The sequence below is a fragment of the Gopherus flavomarginatus genome, chromosome 7, assembly GCF_025201925.1.
Source record: "Gopherus flavomarginatus isolate rGopFla2 chromosome 7, rGopFla2.mat.asm, whole genome shotgun sequence".
Lineage (NCBI taxonomy): Eukaryota > Metazoa > Chordata > Testudines > Testudinidae > Gopherus > Gopherus flavomarginatus.
The window spans coordinates 101,355,630-101,373,310 of NC_066623.1; the positions used below are offsets into that span (position 1 = coordinate 101,355,630).

A 17,681-nucleotide genomic window follows, 5' to 3' on the forward strand; every position below is an offset into this window, starting at 1 on the left:
ACAGCTGTACGAAGACAGCTGTAACTCCCAGCGCTGTACAATTGTAAATGTAGCCATACCCTCTGAGAGTCTCACTGTTCCTCCCTCTGGCCTTCTCCTCTGAGAGTCCAGCAGGTTGTGCTGCTTCTCCTTGCAGCTTCCTCTGCCAGCAACTGTTAAACTCCTCTGCTCTTTCAGCGAGCTCTGCTGCTCCCCTTGGCACTCTCTAGTCCTAGCCTATTGTGGGGCTGCCTGAGGTACGGCCTGTCTTTTTTAACTGCATGGTAGCTTCCCTCGGGTTACGTATACCAAGCGTCAGGGTGTACCACAAACAGCTAAACACCTAGTACAAGGGTGGCCAACCTGTGGCTCCAGAGCCACAAGTGGCTCTTCACAAGTTAATATGCGGCTACTTGTACAGGCACCAACTCCGGGCCTGGAGCTACAGGTGCCAACTTTCCAATGTACCGGGGGAGCTCATTGCTCAACCCCTGGCTCTGCCATAGGCCCTGCCCCCACTCCAGAGGTGTAGTGAGCGCCCTCCGTACCCTCCGATCGGAGGGGGCCCCGCAAGGAAGGGGGCCCCTAAAACTGGCAAAAAAAAATGTAAGGTAAAACTAGGTAAGTGACATTTATTGACGCTATTGCACAATCCATGTCGGTTTTACTGACAACCGTACATATACAAGAACAACCTTCAGGAGATATATCCGAATCTTTGCATTTGCATCAGAATTCTTCTGACCACACCAGTTACTGTCGCTGGTGCTGAAAAGAACTTCAGCAGAATGAAACTGATCAAGAATATCCTGCGCTCAACCATGACAGATGACAGGCTTTCTGCGCTTGCAATTATCTCAATCGAAAACAAGATTGCCAGATCTCTGGACTATGACGCATTGATTAACCAATTTGTGGAAAACAAGGCTCGAAAGAAGCGCTTTGCGTAAATACAGAATACATGTACACTGTAGGCCTATGTATACATAATATGAACCCTGTATATTGTATAAAATAAATACCGCATTCCAGTTTCTGCATTGTAAGGGGCCTCGGACATATGTTCGGAGGGGGCCACGTTCTTTGTTGCTACGGCCCTGCCCCACTCCACCCCTTCCTGCCCCCTCCCCTGAGCCGCTATGCCCTCACTCTTTCCCCTTCCCCCCTCCCCCAAGCCTCCTGCACGCAAGGAAACAGCTGATCAGGAGGTGCGGGGAGGGAGGGGGAGACACTGATTGGTGGGGCTGCTGACTCTTTGGCAAAGTACATTGGTAGATTCTGGCTCCTTCTGGCTCAGGCTGGCCACCCCTGATCTAGTATTTGCCTCAGAATGGCTCTGAAAGGAGGGGAGGGGTATCCAGAGTCCAACAGAGACAGATCATGGGTCCCTGCTAGGACTGGAAGGAATCTTAAAGTGTTGAGAAATGGCTACACCATAGAGGAACAGACAGTCAAGATGATTTTAAGGCAATCAACACAGCTACTTAACAGGCCTATGCCTGAAGCTGCTCTGGAGGCAGAACCATTCACTGGAGCAAGTGGTAACTTGTAAGGAAAGATTATTTCACATTTCATGGAAGAAAAATAAGCAGCAATGGGGATTTAAAAAAAGAAAAATAAACTACTTACAGCTGCAAGAGACTTTAAAGAAATCTTGTTAGTCGTGTATTTGGTGCCATTTAGTACTCATGAAAGTTGGAGACTAAAGGCACTGATCACAGCTATGCACACACAGGGGGTAGACGCTGTGTAAACTCCCTCAAACAGTTCTGCCAATACATCTCACTCCTACAATGCCATACCCAGAACAATCCTTTCTGGGCCTCTTCTTAGCAAGGCTCAGGGCCATATTTTTAAAAACAGACGCTAATTTCATGCTCATAAAGTTCCCAGCGAAGCTACTGACTTACTGTGTGTCCTGTGTGAATTACTTACAGCACACTTGTAGTCTGAAAAGTGTTGCTAAAAAAAAGGCACACTGCGGATTCCAAGGCAGGCTGGCCTTCATATGATATTTTCTGAGTTAGGAAGAAAACAAATGCTTTTTCCTAACTGCTAGTCTTGCACTCACCCTAGGATCTGTAAAAAGTGACCAAGAGTCTTGTGGCATCTTATAGACTAACAGAAGTATTGGCGCATAAGCTTTTGTGGGTGAATACCCACTTCGTCAGATTCACCCATGAAAGCTTATGCGCCAATACTTCTGTTAGTCTATAAGGTGCCACAGGACTCTTGGTTGCTTTTTACAGATCCAGACTAACACGGCTACCCCTCTGATACTTGACCCTAGGATCTGAAAGCCAAGCTTTGATCTTTTTGGCTTGTGCATCATTCCCAGTATAAAATAAAAAACAAAACAAAAAACCCTGCAATCAGAACTTAATTCTGTTCCTGATACATAAGCTCCATTAGAATCTAACAGAGCCATACCTGTGTCAGTTCTGCAGTGCTAACAGGAGTCCAAAAAGAAATCCTTCTCTTTAATCAGAAAAGTGGATATGACTTTGAAACATGCAGAGAGAAAGCTGTTAAGTACCATTGTACAGGTAGTTTTCTGACCCTAACTGCATTTTATTTTCTCTGTGCCACAGTTTACTCATCTATAAAATATTAATACTTACCTCACTCTGAAGAATATTGTGAGGCTCAATTAATGTTTGTAAAGCACTTGAAGATTTTTCAATCAATAGCACCAAATTATTATTATTATAGTCTAGTGGAAACCGATATTGCAAAGTTAGGGTATAATTCACTCCAATGCAACACGCCTCCACTCTTATAAGGGCTACTACAGTGGGTCTTAAGTGGTGCAGAGGATTGCTAGTAGCCCACTGAACAGGGGTGAATTTCACCGTTACTGAGGGCTAGAATGAGCTTTGCTTCTAGCCCCAAACATGCAGCAGTATGTAGCTGTACCACTGCAAACAGCCCTGTGACAGAACTGTGATTCAGTTACAATTTCTTCCATGCTCCCACACTGTGTGTGTGCATGCACGCCTGTGTGTATGTGTTAATTCACATCACCCTTTTACTACATGAAGAATAGTCCTCACTTGCTGGTGTGCTGGGTTGCTTCTTTAAGACTTTCCTAAAGAATAATGCAAATGTCAAACTATAAAATGACCGGCTATATGCTACTCATGCCTCAGAAATGGAAAGTCTTTAATAGATGTTTCACTACAGCATCCACAAACATTAATTATCGTCTATTAACATTAATCTGTCAGTATCTGCTTCTGCCAGTTAACTCCCTTGACCTTCCCCAGTCTGCACCTTGTTACTATACGATGCTTCATGTTTGTAAGGAGAAGAAACATCAGCTGTTCAAAACTGACAAAGTAATTTACATTTGGCCTTCATTAAGACTACAGTAAGCATCATTGAGACCAAATGTAAAAGCTAGATTGGTGAAGGTTATGAAAAATTCAAGTGGCAAGCATTTTTCCTTTTATCTGACAGTTATTAAGAAGCCATATGTCAACCTACAACACATAAAATTTAAGCATAAGAGACAGCATTAGAATTCTGCATTATGAATAGAGTGTCTTCCTCCTACAGATGGGCTAGTTACAACGGATGGGACTGAACAGGTTAGGTGCTTTTCTGGAGGCCTGCAAGTGTGTTAAGGATTTGACTGAGCAGTTTCTGTACTAGTGACCAAAGCCATCTTGAATCATTTCACTCCTGGATGCAGTAGCTCAGAAGACATCCTTCTGGCTAGGCAGTTCCTTTTGGCAGTTCATTTTGAGACAATGCTGATTGCAGATCCCTCTCAGAAATATCACGGACACCCCTAGAGAGGAAGTACAGCCATGGCATTTGGAGTAGGCAGGGTACCCAGGTAATTAAAGCCTCATCTATTTCCAATCCCTATTCATCAGTAAGACAACTACATATGCCTGTCTTCCTTTTAAAAAATGGACAGCCAAAACACGACATGTTCTAACCTGAAAATATTGAATTACCTCACACAAACAGAAATTTAGAAGCAGTCCATGAAAAAAAGGAAGCTCTTAGGGTGGGATTTTCAAAAGCACTTTAAGTTTGCCTCTCTCAGTTCCCACCACACTCAATGGTGAAATGTCCCCTGCCTTCAGCAGGAGCAGTGTTCAGCCAATGCTGAGTAGTTTTTTTTTAAAAATATCATTCTTAAAATGTTAACTTTAACCATCAGCCAGAAATCTGTCACAATCTAAAACATACTCACTTCTTTCATCCACAGCAACTTAGGCGGCTGCATTTCTACAGACATCGCTCCCCCAACGTAGCTCAAAACACTGTGTTGAGTTCCATTGATTCTGTCCACTTGACTGGCTGCACGATGGTCCATCCACATAATGATGTTTCTTTTACATTCCCCTTACCAAAAACAAAGGCAGACAAATATTTTAGTCTTGGTTAAATTCTTCCTCATTTTTATATATCCCCAGATGCCAAGCCACTTGGCAACGTCACTTAAGAGTACAGAATATGAGTACTGCTCTCTGAAATAACACCAGGTGATACTCTTGGCTCCACTGAAGCCAATTTTCAAACATGCTGAGCAACTACAACCCAAATTGAAGTCAATGAGAGCAACGAGTGCTCAGGACCTCTGGAAATCAGGCTGTAATATAGAACCTTTCACCCCAAGAACCCAAATCACATGACAAAGTGTATGTATTTTATTTATTTACATATAAAAATATACAAAAATGCCTACATTCCCTAACATTATTAAAATCCCAGCAACATTAAAGTAGTCATTTTACAAGAATTCATGTTTAGAATTCAAAATGACCCTGACAAATTAGATAATTGGTCTGACAGCAACAAGATGAAATTCAATAAAGATAAGTGCCCATGTCTACAGGATTTGGCTCTTACACAGGCCATTATGGTAAAATCCTGGCTCCACTACTGGGAGTAGCAAAATACCCATGTTAAACTTGGTTTCTGTGCTGGGGTCTTACCTTCATAATTAACTGCCAAGGGCTGAAACTGCTTATCCACAACAACAAGTGAACACGTAGCATCAAAACCGAGCCCTCGAATCCAGGCAACCTCTACTTGTTGGATGACTTTCTGTGAACATTCACAAGTTCTTAGATACAAATATGCCCAGATGCACGCACATGCTAATGCTTTACAGACAAGAGGTTATAAACTGGAATTATAAACAGTGATGAGTCAAGGTAAAAGCTGCTGAGATTCAGTTTACTTAAGCACCTAAAAATCTGGATGCTAACCCAAAAGGTATACAAATTATGCAAGCCTCTTTGGTCTGAAAAACTGGGACTTGGTCTCATGAAAACCTCTATTGCAAGCTCTCAGTCCTGGTTTTTACAGTTCTGGTTGGAAGCAGGAAGCACGGGGTGCACGAAAAGAAAAATAATGGCAAACACATTATGTTAATTTTATCTTCTTTCTGAAAGGTTTGGGTCGAATTGGGTGTGCGGGTCAGGCACAGGTTTGGGGGGTGAGCATTTCATCTAGACCAGGCTCTAAAGTTCTGATCTCTGTGCCACTTCTGGGGCAAAACGTGTCAAGGAGTTTTTGTTTTTAACCTCACTTAGCATCTTATCACAATTAAATATCCTAGAAGAAGATTGCCTGTAAAATTGGTCTTAAGTGTATACTAGGACTAATATCACTGCTCTGCACATCGCCTTCGAAAGGCTACACCGCAGAGATAGGCCTCAGTTAAAACCCTGGAACTCACTGATCCCTGAGCTTATGGAAGCTCTGAACTTTGTGGCTTGCTTGTGGTATTGCAAAGAGAGAGAGGAAAACAAGGCACCCACACTGACTAACTGGCAAGTGAAGTTGCTAAGCTTCCTAGGAGGTAATTATGGGTATGTCTACATAGCAATTAAGCACCTTCAGCTGTCCCAGCTCAGCTGACTTGGGCTCATGAGCCTAGGCTGTGAAGCTATAAGACTGCTGTGTGAACACTGGACCTCAGGCTCTGGGACGACTGCGGGGGGGAGGATCTCAGATGAGGGGAAAGCCGTGGATGTGTTATTCCTTGACTTTAGCAAAGCTTTTGATATGTTCTCCTACAGTATTCTTGCCAACAAGTTAAAGAAATATGGGCTGGATGAATGGACTATAAGTTGGATAGAAAGCTGGCTATCGGGCTTAACGGGTAGTGATCAGTGGCTCCATGTCTAGTTGGCAGCCGGTTTCAAGCGGAGTGTCCCAAGGGTCGGTCCTGCAGCTGGTTTTGTTTAATATCTTCATTAATGATCTGTAGGATGGTGTGGACTGCACTCTCAGCAAGTTTGCAGATGACACTAAATTGGGGGAAGTGGTGGATAGGCTGGAGGGTAGGGATAGGATACAGAGGGACCTAGACAAATTAGAGGATTGGGCCAAAAGAAACCTGATGAGGTTCAACAAGGACAAGTGCAGAGTCCTGCACTTAGGACGGAAGAATCCCATTCACTGTTACAGCCTAGGGACCGAATGGCTAGGAAACAGTTATGCAGAAAAGGACCTAGGGGTTACGGTGGACGAGAAGCTGTATATGGGTCAACAGTGTGCCCTTGTTGCCAAGAAGGCTACGGCATTTTTGGGCTGTATAAGTAGGGGCGTTGCCAGCAGATCGAGGGATGTGATCATTCCCCTCTATTCAACATTGGTGAGGCCTCATCTGGAGTACTGTGTCCAGTTTTGGGACCCACACTACAAGGAGGATGCGGAAAAATTGGAAAAAGTCCAGCAGAAGGCAACAAAAATTATTAGGGAGCTGGAACACATGACTTATGTGCAAATTGGGCTTGTTTAATCTGCGGAAGAGGCTGAGCAAATTGGGATTATTTAATCTGCGGAAGAGAAGAATGAGGGGGGATTTGATAGCTGCTTTCAACTACCTGAAAGGGGGTTCCAAAGAGGATGGATCTAGACTGTTCTCAATGGTAGCAGATGACAGAACAAGGAGTAATGGTCTCAAGTCGCAGAGGGAGAGGTTTAAGTTGGATATTAGGAAAAACTTTTTCACTAGGAGGGTGGTGAAGCACTGGAATGGGTTACCTAGGGAGGTGGTGGAATCTCCTTCCTTAGAGGTTTTTAAGGTCAGGCTTGACAAAGCCCTGGCTGGGATGATTTAGCCGGGAATTGGTCCTGCTTTGAGCAGGGGGTTGGACTAGATGACCTCCTGAGGTCCCTTCCAACCCTGATATTCTATGATTCTATCCCGGGATCTTACCTTAGCCACCCAGCAATTTTACAACCCCACAGCCCTAGCCTGGGTCAGCTGACCTGGATCAGCTGTGGGTGTTGCAATGCTGTGCAGACTCAAAGTGATACATTGTTACTGCTGTGTAGACCCAAAGTGATACATTGTTATTGAAAAATAATTTTCTTCAGAGCTGTTTGGTAGTAAGAAATCAGACCCACTCCCCTGTAAGGGGATCTGCAAGGTCTCTACTACTAAGAGAAGATATTTTAGGGGTAAAAGGAAGCCCGAGTGCAACAGCAAAGCAATTTATAAAGACAAAGAAAATTAAACAGGCAGCGTAAAAGGGCTGCTTTGCTTATCCAGCTAGCCACTCTTCCTTCTCCCTCTCCATCTTATTCACATCAGGGCACTTGCTGCAGAGCTAGGCTCATTAATGTTTGAAAAGGCTGATCAATAACAAGAGAATGGTGAACTGTCCATCTGCAAATTACCAGGCATCTTATGAATATTTAAAGAGCCAACCTTGGAGCACAGAGCAGTCTAAGACTGTGGCATTATTAAGGAAGACAAAAGTGCCTTTTTACATTCACTGCCAATCAAGGTCACCGTACACTTTTACTAAGGGGATGTATAAATTAAGATTCCTGCCTAATAGATACAAGAGGAGAGAGGGAGAGGTGATCCTTTATATATTCAGCATAGTAGGGTTTATTTCAGTTTCAGAATATGTGAACCAGTGACCCATATGCCAGTACTGGGGCTATTTTTGTCCTTGTATTTCTTCACATTTGTATTATAGTCAAGCCCAGAGACCTCTGTCAGGATCAGGAGCCCTATTAAGTGTACTAAGCACCATCCCTGCCCCAAAGAACTTACAGTGTCTCAGCTCTCCCTCAATAGCTTAATAATGAGCCCCTTTATGGCCCCGATGCAGTCCAGTTGCTCATCGTCAATTCGCTTGTACATGCCAGTAGGTTTTGAGTACCCTTGACTCCCAAAAGGGAGGATGGTCTTGTGGATAAGGGAGAAACAAGAGGGGTGAGGTAATATCTTTTATTGGATCAGCTTCTGGTGGTGAAAGACACAAGCTTTCAAGCTCCCCAGGACCCAAATCATAGAATCTCAGGGTTGGAAGAGGTCATCTAGTCCATCCCCTGCTCAAAGGAGGACCAATGCCCAGACAGACTTTTGCCCCTAATTCCTAAATAGCCCCCACAACGATTGAACTTGCAACCCTGAGTTTATTAGGCCAATGCTCAAACCACTGAGCTATCCCTCCCCGCACCAGAAGAACAGATCTGTGAACCCTGGAAGTGTGTCTCTTTCACCAACAGATGCTGATCCAATAAAAGATCTTACCACGTCAACCTTGTCTCTCTCATATCCTGGGACCAACACGGCTACAACAACACTGCAAACAATTGTGGATAAGGCTCAGACCAATGAATCAGGATATCTGGGACTGGATCCTATGCTCACTGAAGTCAGTGATGTAGCTCCCATTGATCTTAATACCCTGGCTTTTATTTCCAGTTGTTTCACTGTAAAATGAAGATAGTGTCTGACAGGCTACATCAGCCGCATCTCGAAAGTACTTTGGTGCAAAAAGTTTTTTTATTATCATCAATCGTTCTGTATGGTAGGGCATGCACATCAAATGGGAGGTGGAAAGCACAGACTGCTATCCTGCATCTCACTATAGAAGTTTAAGTACTGCCTGAATCATACATTCCTTCCATTTTTTTACTCCCCTACATATACCTTTGTCACTGTGCAACAAGCAGCCCAGATGTCATCAGAGGATTGCTCATAGTGGTCTGGTTGGGGTTCCCAAATTTGGATTGGCTGATCTGCATGTGCCACTACTGTCCCAAATTGGTCTACCAAAGCTGCACGAACACTTGCCGTTCCAACATCAATCCCAACGTAGTAATTTACTGGATCCTGCTTCTCACTCTGCATTTTCAATAAGTCTGTAAAAGTGCAACAAGTAAAAAATATCTGGTTTGAAACACATTCACATTTTACATATAAATAATTATGGTGATGATGTTTACAGTGATGATGAAAAGTTGTACCCCATAAAACAAAGTGCAGATCCTGTGTAGGCATTTTGACTGTTTGGTATTAGAGTGGAACAATTTTTTGCAAGTCTTTACTATAATTTTTTTAACGAATTTGCTTCTTCAGTCCTCCTACAGCTCGTGTTCTTTTTCTGAAAACATTCCTGTACTTGAGCTTTAGTGGCATAAATGTTCCTGGAAAGCAAGCTTCAAATTTGCAAACAAGAGTATGCATGATAGGCACGTGACCATTCATCCAATCAGGTGAGCATTTATATCTCAGTCAAGCGGAAAGAATTGCAAATAATAGTTGAAACTAAATGGTTCGAAGGTTCAGATAAGCACCTAAAAGTCCAGCTGCCTTTATGAATAATAAATCACACCAGAGAAACCTGCACAATTAGACTGAAACTTTCATTTTGCAGAAATCAAAAACTAGCAGTCAAGCATAGTCTCTGGGCACACGGCCGTAACTATCAAATACCAAAAATTACACACATACCCCAAAGAGAAAATCAGCTAAAAAACTCTCTCTAGACGTTAAACAAAACAGTCCACACAAGTCACATTTTAACAAACATGATTTTGTTGTTTCTTTGGTTTTTTACATTTTCCCCACAACGACATGGCTTGCCTGCAATTCCAGCTCATTTTCATCCAGCTCCAGCCCCTTTTACAAATACCTCACCATTATTTATTAATTTTGATTATTAGACTGATATAAAGGCTCCTACTGAACAGCTCCAGTTACCCTGCTGTCACTTAAGTACGCCACCAGTTTTATAAACGTAGACAGCCAGACTGCTTAAGAACAATCTAGCCACAAAGCACCAGCCCAAACCACCTGAGATCCTTCACCATTATATCCTCACTCTCCCCAAATGCCCACAGAAACAGATCAACCTTGCATTTTGCACAGAAAGTCAACAGATCAAGTGATCTTGGAATGTGGGGAAAACAACCTTAAAAAGTCATAGTTCCCTCCTGGAGATCACTCTACCAGCAGTTTCATCTCTTGTCACAACAAGGGAATTCCGGTTTGACCACCTCTGCTAACTCAGATGGGGCAGTATGTCACAAAGATAGAGGCAATCTGCAGGTCTCAGGCATTTAGGAAGCCAATGGAATCAATGGAAGTAGAATCAGATGCTAAGCCCCGATCCTGCAATGACCTGCACATGTACTCAACTTTAAGCATCTGAGTAGCCCCCATGGACTCAGCAGGACCACTCAAATGTGTAAAATTATGTGTATGTATAACTCTTTGGAGGAATAGGACTTCAGTGGCCAGATGCCTTCTGAACCAGTTCCAAAAAATAGTGACATACTGAAAACAGTGAAAGCCCTCTCTCTTAAGACCACAACAGCCTACTGAAAGATCTTTTCATGGATTGAGAACTGGTTAGGAGACAGAGAACAAAGGTAGAAATAAATGGTAAATTTTCAGAATGGAGAGGGTGTTAGTGGTGGTGTTCACTAAGGGTCAGTCCTAGGACCAATCCTATTCAATTTATTCATAAATGATCTGGAGAAAGGGGTAAACAGGTGGCAAAGTTTGCAGATGATACTAAACTGCTCCAGATAGTTAAGACCAAAGCAAACTGTGAAGAACTTCAAAAAGATCTCACAGAACTAAGTGACTGGGCAATAAAATGGCAAACGAAATTTAATGTGGATAAATGTAAAGTAATGCACATTGGAAAAAATAACCCTAACTATACACACAATATGATGGGGGCTAATTTAGCTACAACTAATTAGGAAAGAGATCTTGGCGTCATCGTGGATAGTTCTCTGAAGACGTCCACGCAGTGTGCAGCAGAAGTCAAAAAACCAAACAGGATGTTAGCTATCATTTAAAAAGGGGTAGAGAATAAGACAGAGAATATCTTATCACCCTTATATAAATCCATGGTACGCCCACATCTTGAATACTGCATACAGATATGGTCTCCTTATCTCAAAAAAGATATTTTGGCATTAGAAAAAGTTCAGAGAAGGGCAACTAAAATGATTAGGGGTTTGGAATGGGGCCCATATGAGGAGAGATTAAAGAGGCGAGGACTTTTCAATTTGGAAAAGAGGAGACTAAGGGGAGATATGATAGGGTATATAAAATCATGAGTGGTGTGGGGAAAGTGAATAAGAAAAAGTTATTTACTTGTTCCCCTAATACAAGAACTAGGGCCCACCAAATGAAATTAATGGGCAGCAGGTTTAAAACAAATAAAAGGAAGTTCTTCTTCACACAGCGCACAGTCAACTTGTGGAACTCCTTGCCTGAGGAGGTTGTGAAGGCTAGGACTATAACAGGATTTAAAAGAGAACTGGATGAATTCATGGAGGTTAAGTCCATCAATGGCTATTAGCCAGGATGGGTAAGGAATGGTGTTCCTAGCCTTTGCTTGTCAGAGGGTGGAGATGGATGGCAGGAGAGAGATCACTTGATCATTACTTGTTAGGTTCACTCCCTCTGGGGCACCTGGCATTGGCCACTGTCAGCAGACAGGATACTGGGCTGGAGGAACCTTTAGTGTGACCCAGTACGGCCTTTCTTATGTTCTACTGCATGTTTATGACATTCCAGGATGCAATCCAGACCAGTGAGAGGTTGTATGACACCTGCCCTGCAAACTTGGGTGTTCCCAACACTTTGGTTCTGTAGCTCCCACCTGGGCTGCTCACAAACAGCCTGCCAGCATCCAGGTAACACCCTGAATGTCTGAGTATATCCACAGCCACACATCAGTCAAACTCCGGCTTCCATCAGCCTTGTTTACCACTTGCGGGGTGACCCCAACACACTCCCAGTCTCAAATTTTCCCTCAAAACGTGTGTTCTTCCCTCTCCTGGACAGTCCAGATATATTAGGTCTGTTGCCCCTTAAGGGGCTCAATATACAATAGTCTACTACATTTAAATGGAGTTATTCACACAATTCACAACACTGGATTAGTTTTAGTTAAAGAATAAAGTTTATTGAACAACAAGGAGACGGATTTTAAGTAAGTACAAGTATTAACGCATCAAAGTCAGAAGCGGTTACAAGAGAAATAAAGATAAAGTGTTTTCTAAACTTAAACTAGATTTGGTTTAAGGTGAAGTTCTTACCACAAAAACTTGGGGTGTTTTTGCCCTTCACTTTTATAGTTCAGTCACCCTTCGAAATGCATTTTCCTGAGGGTCACCCTGGGATAAAATTCCTTCCTGCTGTCTGGGTTGGGACAAGGGATCTCGTCATGGAGGAGGCTTCATGCTGCTGTTTGATAAAATGCAGATTTGCCTAGTCTCCCTCTTGCTGTTTCACGGACCTTGTTTATTAAATATATGTAAATTGAAGTAAACACAGATTCCTTTCTTTAACACCTGCTTGACCAGTCCTGCCTCATCAGGGCTATGTGGGTTTGAACATGTGCTACCATTATTCTGGGGGATTTCATAACTTTACACATAATGTTGCTGCATACATTTAACCATGATATTACTGACCAGCAAGTTACTAGTTTTCAAATGATACCTCACAAGGCATATTTTACACAAAGATTATTACAATGGTATGTAATGTAGATACAGAGGTGTATTTGGTCACAATGTTCAAATAAAAATACTACATTTTAGAAGTTTTTACGAGTTCTTCTATACTTTTTGCTCCTGAAACTAGAACTTTTCTTCTAAAATTAAATATCTTTAAAGCTATGATTATCTGTGTAGGACGGTCTATCACCAGTACTGTTGTGCATGAAAAAGCACCTGTTTATGTTGTGTGGCTGGGTTAGGTCAGCATGGTACTGAATCAGCAGCAATGTATGATGGATGTAGTCACCATTATTATTGATCACTTCAGCTGAGGGAGCCCCTAACCAAGATTGTAAGGGACATGTGAATTTTTTTAAAAAAATAGCCCGTGCCCCAAAGAGCTCATAATCTAAACATTTGGCAAGGCAACAGCCAAACGAGGAGGAGGAAAGGGTCTCAGAGAAGTGGCTGAATTAGGAACAACAAGTAGAAGTAGATATTTTCAATCTTTTCTAGGTATCAGCAGAGGCAACTTTGAAGGAAATGTTAAAAGAAAAGCAATGTTGTGGCTGTACATATCTGTCCCATTTTATTCAACATTCCAGAAACTGGTTAGGCAGGGATTGACAGCAGGTTGTAGTGTTGGTGCCAAGATGCAAGTTTCCTCTCAATTTCAGATAGTTTATATTCAGGTAGGAGTTTACCAACAAATCTCACCACCACTTCTTCTCTGACCTCCTTTTGTGACCTTCTAAGTAGCAGTTACATCATGGGCTAGCTCTGCAATAACCCAAGAGTTTTGAATCTGCCATTATCAGCAACTTAAGAAAATTCAACATTGTCCAATCAGGAATTTCTTGATTAGAAACTCCCAGGGTGAAGGAGTGCAGGGGGGAGGTCACAGGCTCATGAGTCCAGTGAGAGGGTACTAGTGAGATGTTCAAAAGGCCAGATGTGGGTGGGGTGGACAGTCAATAAGTAGGGCCCTACCAAATTCAAGGCCATGAAAAACGTGTCATGGACCATGAAATCTGGTCTCCTGACATGAAATCTGGTCTTTTGTGTGCATTTACCTTTTGCTATACAGATTTCATGGGGGAGACCAGCGTTTCTCAGATTGGGGGTCCTGACCCAAAAGGGAGTTGCAGGGGGGTCAAAAGAATATTTTAAGGGGGTTGCTGTATTGCCACCCTTACTTCTGCGCTGTCTTTAGAGCTGGGTGGCTAGAGAGTGGTGGTTGTGGCTGGGTGCCCAGCTCTGAAGGCAGAGCCATGTCAGCAGCAGTGAAGACGTAAGAGTAGCAATATCGAACCATGCCACCCTTACTTCTGCACTGCTGCCTTCAGAGCTGGGTGGCTGGAGAGTGATGGTTGCTGACTGGGGGCCCACCTCAGCAGGTAACAGCACAGTAGTAAGGGTGGCAATACCAGACCATGCCACCCTTATTTCTGCACTGCTAACGGTATCTCTGCCTTCAGAGCTGGGATCCCAGACAGCAGCCACTGCTCTCCAGATGCCGAGCTCTGAAGGCAAAGCCGCCGCCAGCAACAGCATAGAAGTAAGGGTAGCAGTACCACAAACCTCCCTACAATAACCTTGAGACCCCCCACAACTCCTTTTTGGGTCAGGACCCCCAATTTGGGTCAGGATCCCCTACAATTACAACACTGAGACATTTCATATTTAAATAGCTGAAATCATGAAATTTATTTTTCAAATCCTATGATGGTGACATTGACCAAAATGGGCCACGAATTTGGTAGGGTCCTACCAATAAACATGCTTGTTTTCTAAGAAAATTCACTAAGACATGAAATAAGTGACTGGGGAACTATCTGCCCCACTATCTGCTACCTGTGGCTGATTTTTGAGTTCCACTGGGCAGGAGGAAAACAGGCACTACTGAACAGTGGTCTTCTTATGCAGCTCAGTTGTTCAGGTAAAGATTGGCAAAATGTAATAATGGTGGCTATATGCCTTTGGTCTGCTCTAACAACAATCTGATACATAAACTCAAGTTTCTTACCAGTACTCTTATTTCCTGACCTTAGTCAAATGACTTGGTCAGGGTGACACAGATTAATATCTTTGTCAGATTACAGAGGTCACAGTCACTGACTCCAGTAATTATTATTACATCTATACCAGTCTGGGGATGCCCATTACAACAATCTGTATCCTGCTCTGCAACTTATTACTTGACCATTGATTGGATTGTTAGGCATCATCTACATAAGATAATGTTCCCATTGTAATTTCACACTTGCTTTCCTCAAAAATAGTTTAGAAAGTTGGCTGCAAATGTTGATAACTACTTGTTAGAAATATCAAGAAGTACACTGCCCTTGATATTATCTCGTGAATTTCCCTCTTGTTTCTCTTTATTTTGGCACTGCCTCTGACTGCTGACTCATTTTAAAAAAGGAAAGAACCATGAGAAAAGTAACTAACTGGATTTAATTTTTAACATAGAAAAACGGTGTTTTTAAGGTCATTCAAAGAATATGGAAATAAAAAAAATACTTTACACACACGCAGACACAGAGAGAGAGAGAGAAAGAAAGAACGAACAAACTACTTCTAATTTTTTATTCCTCTTCCATATATGGCAGCCTTGATTTTAGATCCTTAATGTTTTTTGCTACATAGAGGGCAATTTTAACAGCTGTTAGAGAATTAAGCTATATAGTACATCACTACTCAGCACTTAAAATGATGGCTTTGCAATGGATTCTTACCACAAGCATTTGAAAACTGGAACCCAGTCAACCCATATAATGTTTACTTTCTTTTTTCCCTTACTAAGCAACAAGGGCAATGTGCGTGTGGCCATGTGAACAACAGATTATTTATGTACCTATACAATATATATTACGGTCTATGAACAAACACTGTTTGACAGTCACCAAGAGTAAGTCAGTTAGCAGACTCCTGAAAGACAAATTCCTCATCTCTTTTTACTCATCTTTCTCTGAGTAATGACTCTTGATTAGACTTTTAGGAGCAGTAACTTAATACTTTACAATAAAAATAAACTAACATTAAACATTAACCTTTTGTTCAAACCTATCACTTGCAACAAAGGCATTCTGAGCCATCGAGCTTGTTCAAAGGACAATGTCTCTGCAACATGATCTAGTACACCTACATGTCATCTGGATCCACAAGAAAGCACTGTTATCTCTTCATCACAAATTTCACTGACTGGGGTCTCTGGTGAACAGCCCAAATCCCTGCAAAACTAAAACCGCAGAGAGGTTGGTAAAAAGGACTTGGCCCACGTGCTTTAACATAAATTTAAAGAGAGAGAGCATGTGTTCAATTTTGTTTACAAAATAATCCCGTTACCAGAAAGGCTTCTGAACCAGGGCTCATAACACTAGATCCAAGTAAATTCAGAGCCAGAGGTGGAGCCCAATCCAAACTTCATGGCTTGGAACCCAAAATGGAAGTTCTCTATGTAATTTATACAACAAATACTTTCTTCTCTCTTTTCTATTAATCGGGTTGCTATTTTAGAATTGTTGCAGTTACACCTCTACTTCGATATAACGTGACCCGATATAATGCGGTAAAGTAGTGCTTGGGGGGGGGCGGGGCTGCGCACTCCGGTGGATCAAAGCAAGTTTGATATAATGCAGTTTCACCTATAACACGGTAAGATTTTCTGGCTTCCGAAGACAGCATTATATCGAGGTAGAGGTGTAATATGATTCTGAACAGGTAAACCAAAGCCATTTAATTCACCTATTTTGATTAAATTGGCAAGCAGACAACCTTGCTTTTATTTTATTCATGTTTTGCATTTGTACTTTTTAGTTATTTGGCTAAAGAAAACTTGATTGTCATTGGTTAATAACCATTAAAACATGCTGATTTGCAACAAAATATAGCCTTTACACTAAATTTGATGCTTCTTTTTGCTACCCAGGAATATATAATGTATCTATATACGTTTATTTATGAAATTAATAGCTTAATTTACTCTATTTAGATTTTTAATTTTTATATTTTGTATTACATTAGAAAATGGTAAATGATGCATTTCTTTATTTATTAGACTATTAATGTTTTACTTATGATTTGTGTCAAGCTCTATTTGGATGGAAATTCAAATCAACTGAAAAGTACAAAACCAGAATTTTACATTCCTTTTTAATTAGTTAAATAAAAATACCTTAAACGTGCTGGATACACAGGGAACAAGGTTTATAAAACTATTTTGTATTTAAAACTAACTAATTTATTAAACAAAGGGAAATATTATCTATAGCTAGTTATTTGAACTGATTGTTTCTGGACATCATGTCCTTCAAGATTTTCGAACTCATCCTCTCATGGCTAGTTTTTATTCATCTATTGGAAGAGGAATTATAAGCTTTCCTGCTTTTTCTACTGCCAAGTGGTTTCTTATTTTTGTATACATTAGTTATTGAACTAAACTAATTGAATAAACTGAAATGAAGAAAATATTCTCTCTCCATCTGCAGAGGAAGCTACTGCTGTCCAAAGCTCCTTTAGCTCTTTAACAAGCTCTGGTTCAAGGCCTTTAGCCAGTGACTTCCACCAATTCAGCAGTTTGACTTTCTTTTAAGAGGTGACAGCAAACATGTGCTGCTTATTATTTTTTTTTGTATGTAATTTAAATGACTACTTTGTTATAAGTAGTTTAGATCTTAACATGGTTGTCAATTTAATGTTAAGGTTTTTTTAAACAAATAAATCTGTATTTAATTTAATTTTTTTAAAAGTCTCATGTAAAATAAAAGTCCAATTTTTTTATTTTTTTTAAAAAATCAATTTTTATCCACCCTGATTCTGAGGAAAACAGAGTAAGTGGGAGCATGATACAGCAGAAAAAACACAGAGACAGTCAGCAAGGTCTTTTCCTCAGGAATAATGTCAAAAATAAGAAGCAAAATACAATAACGGAAGCTGAAAAGGAAACAAAACTCCGCATC

General features: G+C 41.4%; 1 protein-coding gene across 3 annotated transcripts in view; it reads right to left on the bottom strand.

Moving 5' to 3' along the window:
* FGGY (FGGY carbohydrate kinase domain containing) overlaps positions 1-17,681 on the bottom strand; it is a 201,323-nt gene that overhangs the window by 174,633 nt on the left and 9,009 nt on the right. For all 3 annotated transcript variants that reach the window (XM_050962008.1, XM_050962009.1, XM_050962007.1), the window contains exons 2-4: positions 8,903-9,114; positions 4,932-5,043; positions 4,187-4,338 (exon numbers count right to left, since the gene is read on the bottom strand). In XM_050962008.1, the coding sequence (XP_050817965.1) occupies positions 4,187-4,338; positions 4,932-5,043; positions 8,903-9,103 (465 nt within the window). In that variant the 5' untranslated portion in view covers positions 9,104-9,114. The remainder of the gene's footprint in view (positions 1-4,186; positions 4,339-4,931; positions 5,044-8,902; positions 9,115-17,681) is intronic.